The following is a 16,881-nucleotide window of genomic DNA, read 5'->3' on the forward strand; positions in this document are numbered from 1 at the left end:
TTATAATCCATTCCATGTTGTTTTTTAATATTTCCTGTATTTCTCTTATGATTCTTTTGCTCTTAATTTCAGGAAGCACGAAAACAAGTAATTTTTTTTACAAGCATTTCTCAAACCTTTAATCAACCACTGTTTATCATCAACATTTCTGTGAGAGCCAAAATTCTTACTGGTTCATAGATGATCAAATACTTATTTCACACAATAAAATGGAAATTAATTATTTAAAAATCATACATTGTATTTTTCTGGATTTTTGTTTTAGATTCCATCACTCACAGTTGAAGAGTACCTATGATAAAAATTACAGTCTTCTACAAGCTTTGCAAGTGGGAAAACCTGAAAAATCAACAGTGTATCAAATACTTGTTCTCCCCACTGTATCTACTGAAATAAGCAAGCTATTTCAAAACTGGAAGCAGTGAGAAGTTTTTAAAATGAGCATCTGTATAAAACAAAATTTACTGTAGCTGGTTTAATTGAACCCCTTTACAGAGTGGAGTCTGCTGCTTCGTGTGGTTTGTATTATTTAAACTGATGACATCGCTGAAAACTTTTAATTTCATTTAGGCAAGAACAATATATATAAATCCTGTTAGAAGAGACCCCAGGTGAGACAGAGTGTGCTACAGCTGTCACTATTTGTGCTAGCAAATAACCATAAAATTCAGTATGATTTAAAACTAGCTGCAGTGTAAAGGTCTAAGAGATGGTGTCACGAGGACCGCTTAGAACATTTGGAAATTAGAGCTTTTTAAAGACAGCTGTACTTCACTTTGGTCTTTCCATTAGCTCAATTTAGTTAAAATGAGACCTTGTGTCCTCAGAATAAGGTTGCGCAAAAAAAAAACTATCTACAACAGAATGTGCCAAAATGTCCAAAATATTTCTTTATTGTCTGGTGTTAAAAATAATATTCAACATGAGAAGACAAATCACAGGAAACTCAATGAACACRTTTTATTCTCAACATGATCTGATCTGTCAAACATGTACAAGAAACCTCCACTGCTGCTCTTCATGCYGGGACATTTTCCAGACTTGATACAACGAGTTTGGTTTGGAACCAAATGTACACTCAAACACCTTTGTTGCCAATCTGTGCTATTTTAGAGTACACAAAGTTTCATTTGAGTGCCTTAAGGAACAATTATTAAACATTTGACTGTGAATCCAGGACTGACCGTGACCCAGCTCAGTCTGGGCATATGTGCCCAAGGCCTGGAAGGACTCTGCCAGAGGCAACCACTTCATGGCCTGCTGAGGGTCACACAGGTTGCGCAGGGTGGGGAGGAACATGACATTGTGCAGCCCTAAAGGTTCTTGATGGTTGCCTTTAACCATACTGGGTGAAGGAAAGTTAAATTCAGATTAGCATTTCCTCAGACATCAGGAAAATTGAACTTTTGATGAGTTACAGTGTTAAAGAAGAAGTTACAGAAAATGAGATGTTATGGTTGATGTAATGAATGTCATACCAATGTGAAAAAGATGTTTCAATGATTACCACCCATTCAATCATTTACTGTTCAGGAGGTATATGTTCAAGAAGTACAAGCAGGTTTCAGCAATGAACACTAGAGATGTCCTGAGCCAATCTCAAGTATCAGATCAGGGCCCTGATCAAGGAATTTACCACCGAAGGGTATCAGAGCAGCTGACCACACTTTCTGATCTCTTTTGTTCACCTTCTATGGTTTTATATCAGCTGAGCTGTAATGTGGCTGCTGTAAAACGTTGTGATGTAAGAAAACCAACATGGCTGCAGAATGGAAGTATTTTTAAAAACAAAAAAAGCAGTTCGAGTGTGGTTCAGGTATTTCTCGTAAATGCCACCAATTAAATGACATTTAAAATGCTCTTAGCTGAGTATAACAAGCTCAGCCAGGTACTGTACCTCTTACAGCAAATATTTCTGTAATTTAGTGCTGGGTGATCCCTTACTGTATAGGTTATGTAATATACTGTTTGGTCAATAATTCACACAACCATAAATCCTTCATGGTATTACAATTGGAAGTTTGTTTGATTGATTGGTATCGGGACCAAAAACACTTGATCAGGACATCTCAACTAAAAACAGATGCGCCTGCGTCAAAGTTTACACCAGTTTTACAAATACAAACACATTTTTGGGTTAATGTGAAATTAAGAAATGATGCATCTTAGAGCTTAATCACCTGTTCAATATAAAAAGACATAGCTGACAACAGTAAAATGTCTTGAATGTGATTTCTACCCGACAGCTCTGCAGGAACCAGCTGGTAACATCTGCAGGGCCTCTGACTTACTTTTATTGTCACCTGAACTTTGAAGTTTGAACTGAATCTGTTTGTTTCAAGGCAATACACAATCCCACAAACTGTTCCTTGAGTAATATATAGCCTTGTGTGTTTTCTTCTAGGACAAATTATTTACGTTTTTTAATAAGTACAGGACGTTTCTCAATCAATGAAATGCAGCATTTGTCAGAGCTGATCCTCTTTATAGTAGGTCTAAATGTGCTCCACAAAATAAAACACAGTTATAGCAAATGATTAAGAAGAAAGAGTTGAGATAATTCATGTCTCTTTATGCTTGTGTTGCCCTCTTGCATTAGAATAAATGCACATACAGCAGTTCAGATTGTAGTATTTGATTACTGCCAAAGTTCAGTCAGGGTACAGTGACGTATCAGTCCTCAATGATAAACGCTGTACACTTTGATCCTGTCAGAGGTCATTATAACTCCTTGTGTATGTTTATTTTTTCAGATTACACACTTCTTTGTCAACTTTAACTTTGTGGCCCATGTCGAAAAAATAAAAAAATAAAAAAAAACTATCACAGTGGGTTTAACCATGTGTGGCCTGTCACCCAACAGTTTCTGTGTTTGAGATCGTGAGCTGACTTTTTGCACAACATACCTCTTGTAGTAGACGATCTCCTCCGGGTCAGCAATGCCATACTCTCTGAGCTTCAGGATCATCTGGGCACTTTTTCGAATAGCCTGGTCATAGCGCTCACTACGAGACAGGAAGTTTGGGTCATCCTCTTTAAAGTCTGGGTCGCTGAAAACAAGTGCCTCTAAATAAAAAGAAGACAGACATGTCCAAGCATTGTCAAGGCAGACTTATTTTATGAGTTGTTCAACAGTGAAGAAGCTATTTTTACTAGACCAAACAGATCATTTTAAAGCTCTTTTAAAACCAATATTCATAATACAACTCAGAATCTTTTAAACTATATACATACAATAAATAAATTCATGCTTCAGAAGTGAATATCAATATATTTGAAAAAAGTACTGGAGTGAGTTCTTTCAAACTGCACCATTTTTRTAGTTCAGAATAACTTCTTATGTTTGTTTGAATTTTGAAATCAATACGCTTAAGTTACAATAACGTAAAATAAAAATATTTTACACTAATCTTGACACAGCATAGAATTTTGTTTCCAATTTGTGTTTGACTTCCTGTGTACAAACCTGTAAATGATTGGCTTCAAACTATTTCATATCAGTTTTTCAGTACCTCTTCACTTAGTTTTCAACTTATCTTTGGATTTTACATCTGAAGTCTTTCAATAACTATTTAAATACGCATTAATTGAAAATGCTGTGGTGGTTTGGTCCATCTGCTACGAATGGTTGGTATTAAAACTACAGCCGAATTTATCCTCAAGACATATAAAATCATACAATATACAAAATCCTCTGATTGTAAACTTTTAGTTTGTCCTGTAAGAGATTTGTTTCTTAAATATTAAATAAAAATATAAGARTCCGGACACTGGACTGTAACGTGGTAGCCCTTTAATGAAGTTTCGCTGGTAGCACGCCTGGTAGGTAACCTCTGATGAAAACATTCATTTCTATTCTTAAAGCAGATGAGTTTTCTACCTTTACATCCACAATTGGCACGATAAAATCTGGTTTAAAATTATTATATAAAACTCACCAATTTCTCGTCTTCGTTTGGTCTTCTCTGGGCCTCCGTCCAAAATATATGTTAGTTTTTCGACATCAAATGAAGCGTTTTCACGCTCTCTCCTAATATCAGGATTCATGGCTCTTTAAACAGACTGGGAAACAAACTTACGCCGTGAAAATTTTAACTAAATGCTTATTCTGAACAACCAAATAACCTCCTGTAACCTGACGTCTCCAGTCCCCGGCGTCTGTTTTACTGCGCAGCCGCAGAGGGGAGGGACATAAGTCATGTGACCTGTATACCGGAAGTGTTCTCTCTTTACCAGAAGTGAAAACAGTTTCAAAACATTTGCTTTAAAAAATAAATGATATAAATGTATTTTAATAATGTCAATGCTTCCTCCAGCTGCAGAGTTCCGGTTTCCTTGGGAGGTGAACTCTGTAAAAGAAGGTGACTCAGTGAGGACATTTGGCAGGTGAGGAGTGAAGTCACACATTTCTGACTTGAAAATATTTTTGAAGCATATTTAGATCATAAGTCATGACACAGGGAATTCCAAATGTGATGTCAAAAATACAATTGGCAAATATGAGCTCACTTTCTTTCATTTATTTAAAGTTAAAACGAATCATTTGTCTCTGTTGTCCTTTGCATTCATTGATTTAACTTTGGTGCCTTTGCCAGCTCGTGTTCTTGTGTCTGACTTTTGTTTTATCAAAATTTCTCATGAACCAAAATGAAACTTGCAGGAAACAATCAGGTACACGTGATGGTGTTTAATACAGCAAGACATAGACATTTACACAATCATATTTTAGATTATAGCTTAAAAAGTTTTAGGTAATTATAATATATGCACCTGGGTGACTTTGATTTTATTTTATTAACTGTTGTCACATAATGTGTTAAAATTTTCAGACTAGTCTGCTATCAGCCAGAGGAGTCCAGGGCCACGCTGTCAGCTCAACATGCTTCGAAAGAGCACCGAGTCTTTGTCCAGACTGGGTTCGTTGAGCCGTTTAACCCAATAATGGGAGCCCAATACTTGGTTCTGGGTGAAGCAGATAATAATGAAGGTAAAATGTTTATTTAAAGCAAAGCATGAATAAAACTACGGAAGATGTTTAGAGCCACAGAGCAAAAAATAATAACTTTTTTCCTAAGTTCTGACTTTAATCTCAGAGTTCTGAGAAAAAAAGTCAGAACTCTGACTCAGGGAAAAATAATATTATTTGCTCTTTGGTCCTAATCCTCTACTGTATAAAATTGATCTAATTTATATGCAGAATCTATCTGTTTTTTTTTTTTCACTCAGGCAATTTTATCCCTTTAACTCCAGAATAAGAATAAAGTTGACAATGACAATGTTTCTTTTATTCTAACTCCTGAATGAACCCGTTTTCATTCACTTGACATTTACGTGCCGTTCTCATTGAAAAGACACCCGGAAGTCACCCCGTTTTCCACCCGCACCTGTTTTTCTCTCACAGAGCTCGGTGTGGTGATCCGTGCCCGCGTACTCAACTGTGTTGATGGCGTAAACATGGCGCTTCTGCAGAAAGCCATCAGTGATCAAAGGAGCTTCTTCAGAGAGAGGGAGAGCCAACCTGCACAACCTACAGATGCAACCTGACTTAGGTCATCATCCATTTGTTTACTCGTRGTGTTTCTTATCTGTCATGGCCATCGCATTATTGCTTTGACCTGCTGTCGTGTGACTTTTCTTGCAAAACCTCTCCACTTCTCTGCCCTTGGGTGGGGATTGTTTTGAAACTAAAAGTTTACATTCTCRCTCACGTCTAGAGGCGATTCAGAGGTACCAGTTAACCTAACATTTATGTTTTTGATTTGTGAGATAAAAGCAGTCTCTCCTGAGAAAAGCCACACACAGGTGGAGGAAATATCCAACTCCAAACAGAAAGACCAGGGAGCAAACCTGCATCCCCTAGCCGTCCTCCTTCCACTTTCTTCCTGAAGGGTATGGGTTTCGAACTGGGAGTCTGATAACTGCGACCTGGCTAGCTTGATGAGAGGTTTCTGAGGGCTAGCAGAGGGTCAGTGGGAGGTTGGGAGTTACATTTCTCAACAGCACTAACCTCTGCTTCGTCAGGACACCCTTTAACAAGCTTTAAAAACTGAGTTTGTTTGATCAGTCAAAATGTTTGTGTTTCTGTTTGTCCAGGGTAATCAAGCACGTTAAAAAGTGAGCTCAGTTGTGATGCAGTGGTCCTCTCTAGAGCATGCTCCTCTGTTTTTATATAACTAAATTGACCAAATATTTGTGTCATCATTCGGTCCTTTTATTCTTTTTGTCAAAGGTCTGCCGAAAAAGTGTGTTTAATTTGTTATTTTTAAAAAAGTTTTTGTCATGCTTTAATCTGTTTCATGGACTAAAAGTGGCGAAATAAACTACAGATTACATCATGAAGATAATGTTCATCCCATCTTCATATCTGTTCATTCGTTTATGAATGGTGTCTTACAGGATGGATACAAAGATGCTTGTAGAGTTATAAAATGGAAACAAATTTTCTTTAACTGGGTGGAGTTGTGCTTCCTCATCATATAATATCAGTCTCGGAACATGCGTGGKTTTTTTTTTCTGACACTTGACAACCTGGTGGTGTTTTTTCACTGGCTTAAGATTTAATAAGGTTTTATCTGATTCATTTTTTTTTKAAAAATGTGTGATGTAAAATCAAAAGTGAGGGTAGCCAATACTCTTCAGTCATTATAATTTAAATTTATTGATAATTTTCTTCATAAGRTATCAAACAACAGTGAGTAATACAGAATGAAATCACTCCTAGAAATTAACATTGCACCATATCCCATTATGCCCAAAAAACACAACAAAAGTAAGGATAAAACAGCACTGATGCTCTGTTTTTAGTAAATCACAAAAAGAAAAGAAAAACAAAGAAACAAACCTGCCCACATAAGACATGTCTGGTAAACAAATGCACCTCAGCAGCAGTTATTTTGTCTTGAAAGAAGGCTTTGCAGTACAAGTGTCCTCATGAGTCAAAGATGTATTTTGTAATTATTATGACTGTTTTCATATCTATTTTTACACTTTCACCACATTGCATCACAGACCAGAAAACTTCAAATAGTAAACATTTCTAGAATCGTGCATAGCTGTTCTCTGAAGTTGGGGGGATCGAGTTGAGCTTGGACTGCTTCTTTTTGTCACCTGCTACGAGAAGGGCGAACTCTGAGATGGGCATCTTGCCTTGTTTGTACTGCTTTAGATCATAATCTGTTAGCTTTCCTTCTTTTATAGCGTCTTTGATAGAATACTGCCGTCCACTCTTGAGGTCCTGCAGGACGGATACCTCTCCATCAGGTCCCTTGGAGGTTATCTCTTCCCAGTCACACTCTAGCTCCTGGAGATGAATGTACTGTTGACGGTCAATAAGGCCCCTCATGTAGGCATCAAAAGGAGACATGTCTTTTCCTGTTTCTGGATCTAGAATGGTGATTTTGGTGGAGACGTTAGTTTCTTTGGTTCTCGTCTCTGCTAGGTCTTCGTTCTGCAGGTACAGCAGAAGCTCACGGATGGTGCTGTCTCGCTGATGGATCTGGTCTTTCTCGTCCAGGATCTGCCTCTCCAGTCGCTGAACATCCGTCTCCATCTTGAGGCTCTTCTGCCTGCTCATGTGCGTTCTTTCGGTTATTAATCGGCTCTGTGTCTGGAAAGATAGGCTGGTGTCGTGTTTCTTCACCTCCAATGTTTTGAGTTCTCGGGTCAGATCTTCCTTCTCCCTCAGTAAGGCGTCTCTTTTTGAGACAAAGGTTCTCTCGTCTCTTGAAGTGGTGCTTTGGTTGCTCATCAAGAAGTTGATTCTGTCGTTGAGACGTCTGATTTCATCCTCCAGGTCTTGTCGAGCAAATTTATTCTGAGACACCTGCTCCCTCAGACGATCTCTCTCGGCTTCAACGGCCTGGTCTTTCTCGACGCGAACCACCTCCTTGTACACTGTTTTCTCCCCAGACTTCTCTTTCATCAGGATCTCAATCTTTAGAGTGAGGCTGCGGATCTCTCTCTGGATACGCAGGATGTCGCTGGTTTCCTTGTCCAAGTCTGCTCTCAGACTGTTTGTCATCCTGTCCAGTTTTGGATCTCGCTCAACTTTTAGCACTTCCTCGACAACGATACACTCCTCGACAGGAGGYGGGGCGTTTTCCAGCTGTGTGATGCGCAGTCGGATCTCTTTGAGTTCAAATTCTGCTTGTATCCTCTTTTGGTGCTCATTGCTCTCTTCTAAGATCCTCCGTTTCTCTTCCAGCTTGGTTCTTAATTGCTGCAGCTCCAGCTCCATTTGACGTCGCTTCATCACTTCTTCATCTAGGTTCTTGCTGAGCTTGTCGTGCTCCATCATTTGCCTCGGGTCCTTCTGTAAACGCACAACCTCTGACACCACCACTTTCTCCTCTGGTTTCTGCCTTTCTAGGATGATGAATTTGTTTTGGAGGTCGAAAACCATCTCTTCGATGCTCCGCCGCAACTGCGCCTCCTCTCGCACGTTCTTGCGCAAGCGCTCGGCTTCCTTCTCCAATAGTGGATCGGGCTCATACTTGATTACTTCTTTGGTGAGAATTTTGGTCTCTATCTTTGACTTTTCAGTCTTCAGTTCATCCCTCTCTCTTCGGAGCTGGATGACTTTGTCCTGGAGGGAGTCATACTGGTTGTGTAAATAGTTCAATTGTTCCTTTAGCCTCCGGATCTCTCGCTCGTTTTCAGGGCTTCTTTCCTCTTTCACCACCTCTTGGAGAACTTCTTTCATTTCCACTTTGGGCTTCTCAGCACGAAGGATGTTCAGCTCAGCAGTGATCTGCGAGATCTCCCTCTCAAGATCAACACGCTGCTTGTTGGACTCATGTATCTCTTTGCGAAGGCGCACAAGCTCCACCTCTGTGTTTGGGTCAACTCTGTAGATCTCATTAACAATCTCCTTGATCTCAACTTTTGGCTTCAAGTCTTGAACTTGTCTGTAGCGGCTCTGCAGCTCCATCAGCTCTTTGGACAAAGAGTTGTTTTCAACCCTCTCCTCCTCCACTAATGTTCTGATCTTGCCGGACTCTGTGATAAGGTCGGGGTCTTGTTCGATCTTTTTCACCTCTTTAGTGATGATCTTAGGCTGGATGTTGGGTATCAGCCTCTCAAGTGCGTTGATCTGGCTTCTTGTCTGGAAGATTTCATCGTTGAGGAACTTACACTTGTTGCCTTCTTCGGAAATTTCAGTCGCGAACGTCCGTACTGCTTTCACCATCACTGGATCCTGTTCCACTTTAATGACTTCTTTCTTAACCACCTTCTCTTTGACGGGAGGCCTCATCTGCTGCAGAATCGTGACTTCTGTCTTCATCTGAACGTGCTCCCCATCCCTCACTCGAATCTCATCTCTGATCTTCTTTATCTCCTCTCTAATCCTAGCAGCCTCTATGTCCAGCTGGGGATCTTTTTCAAACTCTGTCACCTCTCTAGTCAGCAACTTTGGGGCCGTGTTTGTGATGGTTTCCTCCAGGTTGACGATTTTCTTGTTTATCACCTCAACCTCTGTCCGGGTGCTGGTCCTCTTTAGGACCTCTTCATCCAGTTTGTCCCTTAGACTAGCCAGATCTTTTTCCAGTTTTGGGTCTCGGTAGTACTGGAGCACCTCTTTCTCCTCGACGCGCTCCACTCCTCTGCGACTCTTGAGTGAAATCATCCTTTCTTTGAAGGATCTGAGGTTTGTTATGGTGTGGTTTGTCCTCTCCTTTTCCTCTTCCAGCTCTTTTTGCAGATTGTTTACCTCCAGCGCAGTCTTTTGCTGGTTTTCAAGTTGTACTTGTTGCTGTGCCACCACCTGAACCTTTTCTTCATTCTGCAACAGAACAAGCAAATTATTCACATTTCCAATTTGCTGTCTAATATCAATTATAGCATAAAGCACATTCTAAAGAAGGTCTTTTTAATTTGTGTTGTGTTTTCCTACTTGCAAAGCTATATTCTTGGCCAAGCTCAGCTGTTTTTGGCGTTGCATATTTTCAGCTTTTGCTTCAGCGTAGCGGTTCGTCAGGTTCTTTTCCTGCAATAAACAATCCTCCAGTTAAACCTTTATCTGTTCAACCGATGTAGAAATATGTATTGGGCTAAAAATATATTTCCATGTTACCTCTTTCTGAACAGCATCGGTGAACGTGAGCACACGAGGCTTCTTTGGAATAGTCGCTCCGGCGTCCTCAAGTGTACTGTTGTATTTGTTGACGCAGGCATCGTAGTCCTGTGCAAATGAAAAGATAAACATTAAAAAGCTGTTTCTATTGTCTTATTTTCCTTAGTTTTTAAAGCTCTTACATTAAGCAGATTCTGCAGGTCTTCGGAGACGGCAGACACTCGGTCTACGTCATCTTCCCTCCGCTTCAGGTCATCCACCACTCTCTGCAGAGAAAAGGGTAGCGTTAAACACTTTATCATGCCATTATGATGGAATATTATTTATTTTTAGTTAAAAACAATAAATCAACAAATGCAGAAACAAAATAAATTTGATTTTTCCACATTAGACTTAAAGTAAATGTATAGTTGTAACATCTCACTTCTTGGGAGCTTAGCTTAGCAGCGACTTCAGTCAGATCATCATCGTAGCTGCTCCGATACGTCGGTAAGTTGTCCAGGAACGAGTTCAGATTTTTACACGTGCTTTGGAACTCCTGGTTCTTGCTCGCCGCCTCTTTCAACATGCTTTCTCTGAGGAGGATATCACAAATTTTGGTTGCAGTAAAGTAATCGTCAGCTCTGTCTTGGTTTTGTGCATTTAAGWTGGAGTATCACCTCTCCCTCAGCTGGTTTTCAACGTTTGCATATCGGCTCTGCAGCTCTTTGACGTCCTTCTTCTGGCGCTGGATGTCGGGACAGTACTCCTGGTAGCTCTGCTCCAGCGAGCGGCACAGCTGGTCCGTCCTCTCCAGATCCTGACTCAGCTTCTTCATGTCGGTCTGAGCCGCTGCCACAGACTTCTTCTGAAGCTGAGCACGACGAAGGAGACACTCAGATTATAATGGATGAAATGTTGAGTTTGCGTAGCAGTTTCTCACGTGCATTTGTTTACCTGAATCTCCTCTAAGCGGGCTTGAAGAGCATTCGGTAAATCAGGGATTGGACCGTCGTCACCGAGCTCTCCCTCAAATCCCGAGATGAGACCGTCAACCTTGTCAATCTGACTCTCCAGGTTGAGAGATGCATTTGCCCTGTAGGGAAAACAATTTAATATATTAAAAGCTGATTAGGATTACCTAATAAAATATCAAAACAAAACAAGTTTTTATGCATTTTAACATGAAATGTTTGGGAAAAGTTAAAAAAAAAGCTTAAATTGCTATTTTGAAACAAAAGTTTCTAAACAGTTCTTCATATTCTTTATATCTATGTCTAGGACAAATCATAAGTCAAAATTTATGTTTCTAAATAAAATCGAACTTTAGATTAAGTTCAAAAACTCAGTCACATTTGTAATTTGTAATCCCTGGATGTACACATATAACAGATTCAAACTTAAAAAAATATTATTTTGATTAATTGTATCAAAATAATTCCAATCAAACTTTCCTTAAAAACACTTTTCATTCAATAAAATGTTGCAAAAGCAGCAAAAACACCCACAAATTAAGGAAAAACTACAGGTACAGGCTCTTCAATTTGAAACAGCAGTGTTTGTTAAATATTTAAACAATGCTGACTGAAATATGAAGGGACTGAAGAGGAAATTGTTATAATAAAAATCTTATGAAACACAGACTTACTTCTTCTTGTAGAGGTCAGCGAGACCAGCGAGGTTGTCGAACTTGTTGCTGGTAGCGCTGAGTTTGAGGGGCAGTCCAGCAGACGAACCGCTCGGGGTTTTGGACAGGCTGGCCTGGGCTGCCTGCTTCTGCTGCTCCAGAGCCTTCAAGGACTTTGCAGCTTGCTGTTATAAGAAAAACCAATAAAAAAAACTCAGATATGCGAAGAGGCCTGATGTTGTGTTATAATGCACGCAGGAGGAAAATGCCCAACAAAAAGGCTTTCACATTAATTTCAAAGGATTTTGTACGTTTCATTATGTTGGATTGTTTTGTTTTGGACTTAAAGAGAAGATTAAAAACTGTCTGCTAAGATGGGTTCTAGCAGAACCAGTTGCTGTTCATATGGTTTCTTCTCACCTCCTGCTCCTGCAGCCTCTTGGCCAGATCCGCAGCCGGGTCGGAGCGGCTCAGCGGGGCCCGCAGGCGGCTGAGCATGCTCTCCTCGGCTTTGGCTAGGTCGTTGTCCAGCTGGTCCAGCTGCTGGGCCAGGGCCTCCGCTTTGGGGTCCATCGAAGACGAAACTGGAACTGCATGAGGAAAATATAGAAGTTAGCACTGAAAATCATCCGAAAGTCATGTCAGCTAATGTTTTATAGCCAGTGACGGATTTGAAATCAGAGAAACAACCTGACTGCTGAGGTCTGATAGTTGATTTATGATTCTTCAGAGATGCAGCCAGAGCCGACCTTCTCTTCTTGATGTCTGCCAGTTCATTTCCCAAACTACATGAAAGCAAATAAGTTTTTTTACATTTTTTGCAACAAATATTTTAGATTTATGATAACGTTTTTGTTACTCACAGGTCCACTTTATCGATGGCTTCTGTGTCTGGAGGTGGAATTAGGAAGCAAACTCCTGGGATAGTTTTAGTTACTCCATTACTAGAGACGACGTCCCAGTTCTCTTTGTCAGAGTTTGATTTCAGGGTGAATTGATCTCCTCTTGACACAGAAGCCTAAACAGGAACAAGAGATAATTAATTTATAATTTTAGTTTAAAATACAGAGGAAAAACACATCAGTCAATAAGTGTTTTAAAGCCTTTTTCTACCTTGTTGGTTTCCCAGTCGCACAGGGACTCGACTGTGATGGGTCTGGAGGGGGGGATGCGACGCAGTTTCAGAGGAGGGATGGTGGTGCTCCTCTTCCTCAGGTCGGCCAGCATCTGTTCGCTGTTCTTCACTGTGTTCTCCTCCCCCTGGTTTCAAACAAAACCACACAGAGTTCAACCTCAACATCTCGCTGCTGCACATCCTAATCAGTTTCAGTTCTGAAATGTCAGCATTGATCCCACGGCTTTGTTTACATTTAGAAAAGTTGGGAATCTTGTCAAAGTAGAGCGCCACAAGTTCCTAAAGCCTGATTTATAGTGAATGAGACGACTTGTTTCTCGCTGACGTGTCTGCGTGATGAAAAATTGCGTAGTTTGCTTCTCTGAGACCTGGTCTTCAGGGTTGTAAATTAACTTAGTACAAATACTTTGTTACTGTACTTAAGTGGAAATTTTGGTTATCTGTACTTTACTTGAGTAATTATTTTTCAGCGTACTTTTTACTTTTACTCATTACATTTTTACACAATTATCTGTACTTTCTACTCACTACATTTTTTAAAAAGTAGAAAGTCGTTACTCCTATTTTATTCCGAGTTGTTATTACTTAGAAAAATACTATCCTGATAAATTGTGCCTCCTGGATAGAGTGAATTTAATTGTGGTTGGATGAGAAGTATAAATATATACCATTCTGACACCCTATTAGCTTGTACACAACCCATCACAGCTGCACGCCGTTAGAAAAATATTTTTTGGAGTAGTCACCTCCCAATAAATGTCATTTTGGAAAATCTAACTGCTCACTTCTACTCAGTACTTTTACTTTTAATACTTAAGTAGATTTTGTGTCAGAAATTTACTTTTGATAATTAAGTACAAAAAATATCAGATACTTTAAGACTTTTACTCAAGTAATATTTTTAGAGAAGACTTTAACTTTTGCCAAAGTATTTTTATGATAAGATACTTGTACTTTTACTCAAGTATCACTTTGAGGTACTTTGTACAACACTGCTGGTCTTGTGCATCTCTCCCCCCAGACAGGCCTAGCAGGGCTAATTGTCAGGTGTTGTGTGATTGGTCAGAACTTTGTGGGTGTGTTTATGTAAAGTGGCTGCAGTCTGCTGTCCAAATCTGTGTGAAAATACAGCCAACCAAGATAATGAAGGAACTTGTGGAAGGAGATACGTAAATAAAGCTCAGCCTGATGGTCTTTCCACGGTGTACTCAGGGCATTAATGGCATAATAAAAACACAGTGGGGGTCCTCGTTTACACCTGATAGGTCATGGAGGGTTTGGAGCTCACACGTGTCTACCACTGTGTTTCATAAAGAGCTTATTTTGGGTAAAATGGCAGATTAAACCTATTAGGTGAGCACTAAAACTACAGCTAGSATTTGTCACGACACKTGGGTCGAGCTTTCAACCGGATCATGATAAAAATTCTGTTGTTCTGTGTGTTTGTAGTAACTGTTAATGTGCCCAGTCCTCAGTGTGTTGCCTGTACACAGAAGATGAGTAAAACCTTCACAGCTGACTTCACTTTGATCCTTTCCAGGAGCAAATTAGCCGAGTTAAACTTCATGGAAAGCACTGACCATAGAGCTGACCTCAGCTTTCCTATTTGCCTGTCACGATAATCCTGTTTGACTCGGACTGCTGATTCTGTGCACGATAACATGAAGGTCTCAAAGAGCAGAGCTGCTCTAACTTTAATATGTAAGAGGAAACATCATCCTCATCCCTCCTTTCCTTCTCGTTCACATCCTCTTACCTCGAGCAGCAGCAGAGTCTCTGAGCTGCCTTTCTTGCGATCTTCCAGGGTGCTGTTCAGTTGGCTCAGTGTCTGTGACAGCTGCTCCGTGTCCAGCTGATACTGAAATAAGTAACACAAAGCATTTAAAACCTTTTTTTTTTCAGGAGGAAGTCTGATGTCATCAGGTTATCAGCAGTCCTCAGCCCACCTTTTTGTATTCCTCTATGTTGTCCAGATGTGTCTCCTGACAGATGCACAGATTGAGGAACTTCTGCCACTCGTTTCTGACCATGTCTCTTTGAGCCTGGAGGTGAAACGTTAATCTGGATTAATCCGCAGTTTGAGGCCCRGTGAAGCGTTTGAACGCTGAGTTACCTGTATGGTGTCGCTGGCGGGGTGCTTCAGTTCCACGAGCCGGTCCCCTTCATCCTGGAGTCTGTTAATGTCACTCTCGTGGGACAAAAGACTGTTGTTCTTGAAGTTCTGTTCGGGAATAAATCAGTGGCTTCACATGTTTGATCGTCACAGAATAAAACAAATATCTTTATTGGTCCTGGACAGACACACATTTTGGTCACAGAAAGGGATTTTCCACTGCTGAAAAGCTTACTTTGAGCATCCCTTCCTGTTTAAAACGCACACTCCTTTTGTTTTATTGTGTACTAATCTATCTATTTTCAGCAGCTTTTGTCTGAAAGTTTGTTTTAGTCTCAGCATGTCTTTTCACCTGCTCTTTCACCAGGTCACTCTTGGAAAAGAGGTTTTCAATCTCGAGTCGTTTTCCTGGTTAAATAAATGAAGGATACTACTTTTACAAAACGGTCAGGATGAAATGGAAAAAAACTCATCAGCTTTTGTTGGGATCAATTAGGGTAAATGACTATTTAATAGTTTTTAATTAGACCATAAGTATTTCATGCATTTATTTATAAAGCATTAGATACTAAAACCTTGTTTCTTTGCCAAACAGTGAGCCAGAGTTTTTCTATATTCTGCATTAATAATTTAAAGCACTGTTCTGTCTAATAGGACCTCTGTTCTGACCTCGTACTGCCTGCGAACATCCGGCGGGTCCACCATGTGGTCGCTCCAGTCCTGCTTCTTGATCTTGTTCTGTTCCTCCTCCAGGAAGGCCAGCTCCTTTTTGCAGCCCTGCATGTATTCATACAAGCTGCTCAGGTAGTGGCGACGCCACTTGGAGTTGTCCTAGAATAAATAAAAAAGGATCAATAGTTTGATTTCTGGAAATATATATATAAGTTTTTAATTCTCCAACATGGAATTAAAACTTGATTTTTGGTTAAACATAAATATGTGGGTCAAAGCAACATTCACTAACAAGTCTTTTCAGTCATGTAAGACAAAGGATTTAAATTTTGCAGTTAAAAATGTAAGATTTCTTAACATTCATTGATGGTGGCAAATGGCCCATCCTTTGCAGAATGACAATAGGCATTGCTTTTACTTTATTAAAACCTCTGATTAGGCTCTACAGTAGTTTACTTCAACTGCATGAATCTTTGCACAGGTAATATTCACTTATGGATTTATGGTTGCCAATAGTTTTTCACCTTTTTTGCAATACTTTTAAAGGGCTATAGCCAGGGGGTCTAATGCAGAAAAACTTCAGGCTAGTGGAAATAAATTCTCCTTTTTTTACTCTGTTCTATCTCTGAAACAATAGCAGCTGCTGTGATAATTACACTTCTGATGAAACCTCCCAAACTTTAATTTGAAACTAAGATTATTAGTTTGTAAATGCTGAGATACACTCCGTTACATTTGGGCATGTCTTTTCCTTTTTTTTTTTACACAAACACTTTAAGGAAAGTGTGCAAATAAAAGGGCTTTGTTTACATTGAATGCATACCTGCATTTCAAAATTGYAGATCAATATATGTGGTAAACGGTTTTAGACTGCACCTTTTGATACAGCTCAGGATGACCCTTTTTTATGTTTGATTTCATAGTTTTCAATGAGGGCCTTTAAATTAAAACTGAAATGAAGAAACCAACTTACCACCAGGTTATTATACTGTTTCTTCAGGGTCAAATATTTGTCCTAAAAATAACAAAGCAGACACACAAACAACGAGTGAGACAAAACAAACAAAAACAGCTCTGATATCAGAACACAAAGCAGAGTCTGAAAATACTGAAGTGTGTGTATATCTGACAGAGGTTTATAGTAACTTAGTACATTCATTTCGTTATGGTGCTTAAGTAATTTTTTTGAAGATTTGTAATTTTACAAAGTATTTTTTAAATCGTTACTTTTACTTTTACTTTGTTACATTTAAAACCTAAAATTTATACTTTTACTTCTTTAC

The 16,881-nt window shown here is 39.5% G+C and overlaps 3 protein-coding genes across 4 annotated transcripts in view; 1 reads left to right on the top strand and 2 right to left on the bottom strand.

The window, feature by feature from the left end:
• acox1 (acyl-CoA oxidase 1, palmitoyl) overlaps nucleotides 1-4,158 on the bottom strand; it is a 21,382-nt gene extending 17,224 nt beyond the window's left edge. The window contains exons 1-3 of one of the 2 annotated variants that reach the window (XM_014010164.1): nucleotides 3,939-4,158; nucleotides 2,907-3,066; nucleotides 1,185-1,345 (exon numbers count right to left, since the gene is read on the bottom strand). In XM_014010164.1, coding sequence (XP_013865618.1) covers nucleotides 1,185-1,345; nucleotides 2,907-3,066; nucleotides 3,939-4,047 — 430 coding nt within the window. In that variant the 5' untranslated portion in view covers nucleotides 4,048-4,158. The remainder of the gene's footprint in view (nucleotides 1-1,184; nucleotides 1,346-2,906; nucleotides 3,067-3,938) is intronic. The other variant, XM_014010163.1, reaches the window with a different exon arrangement.
• A 41-nt stretch (nucleotides 4,159-4,199) lies between these two features.
• ten1 (TEN1 subunit of CST complex) lies at nucleotides 4,200-6,449 on the top strand. The gene is made up of 3 exons (XM_014010165.1): nucleotides 4,200-4,386; nucleotides 4,830-4,987; nucleotides 5,402-6,449. The coding sequence occupies exons 1-3, from the start codon at nucleotides 4,298-4,300 to the stop codon at nucleotides 5,542-5,544; spliced, it is 390 nt and encodes a 129-aa protein (XP_013865619.1). The 5' UTR covers nucleotides 4,200-4,297; the 3' UTR covers nucleotides 5,545-6,449.
• Nucleotides 6,450-6,634: 185 nt separating this feature from the next.
• Nucleotides 6,635-16,881, bottom strand: part of evpla (envoplakin a) — a 14,818-nt gene continuing 4,571 nt past the window's right edge. Inside the window, exons 6-22 of the mRNA XM_014010162.1 lie at nucleotides 16,572-16,613; nucleotides 15,596-15,757; nucleotides 14,927-15,034; nucleotides 14,760-14,855; nucleotides 14,570-14,671; nucleotides 12,792-12,938; nucleotides 12,542-12,696; nucleotides 12,369-12,463; nucleotides 12,099-12,268; nucleotides 11,700-11,863; nucleotides 11,009-11,147; nucleotides 10,732-10,925; nucleotides 10,497-10,647; nucleotides 10,255-10,338; nucleotides 10,073-10,180; nucleotides 9,893-9,985; nucleotides 6,635-9,781 (exon numbers count right to left, since the gene is read on the bottom strand). Of these exons, the coding sequence (XP_013865616.1) occupies nucleotides 7,037-9,781; nucleotides 9,893-9,985; nucleotides 10,073-10,180; nucleotides 10,255-10,338; nucleotides 10,497-10,647; nucleotides 10,732-10,925; nucleotides 11,009-11,147; nucleotides 11,700-11,863; nucleotides 12,099-12,268; nucleotides 12,369-12,463; nucleotides 12,542-12,696; nucleotides 12,792-12,938; nucleotides 14,570-14,671; nucleotides 14,760-14,855; nucleotides 14,927-15,034; nucleotides 15,596-15,757; nucleotides 16,572-16,613 (4,755 nt within the window). The 3' untranslated portion in view covers nucleotides 6,635-7,036. The remainder of the gene's footprint in view (nucleotides 9,782-9,892; nucleotides 9,986-10,072; nucleotides 10,181-10,254; nucleotides 10,339-10,496; nucleotides 10,648-10,731; nucleotides 10,926-11,008; nucleotides 11,148-11,699; nucleotides 11,864-12,098; nucleotides 12,269-12,368; nucleotides 12,464-12,541; nucleotides 12,697-12,791; nucleotides 12,939-14,569; nucleotides 14,672-14,759; nucleotides 14,856-14,926; nucleotides 15,035-15,595; nucleotides 15,758-16,571; nucleotides 16,614-16,881) is intronic.

This window comes from Austrofundulus limnaeus, unplaced genomic scaffold, assembly GCF_001266775.1.
Source record: "Austrofundulus limnaeus strain Quisiro unplaced genomic scaffold, Austrofundulus_limnaeus-1.0 Scaffold66, whole genome shotgun sequence".
Lineage (NCBI taxonomy): Eukaryota > Metazoa > Chordata > Actinopteri > Cyprinodontiformes > Rivulidae > Austrofundulus > Austrofundulus limnaeus.

Excerpts from the sequence above, each read along its gene's own strand:
- ten1 (XM_014010165.1), top strand. The coding sequence starts at position 4,298 with ATGTCAATGCTTCCTCCAGCTGCAGAGTTCCGGTTTCCTTGGGAGGTG. Across the intron at positions 4,387-4,829 it reads TCAGTGAGGACATTTGGCAG|ACTAGTCTGCTATCAGCCAG; the intron begins GTGAGGAGTGAA and ends TAAAATTTTCAG. Across the intron at positions 4,988-5,401 it reads TGAAGCAGATAATAATGAAG|AGCTCGGTGTGGTGATCCGT; the intron begins GTAAAATGTTTA and ends TTTCTCTCACAG.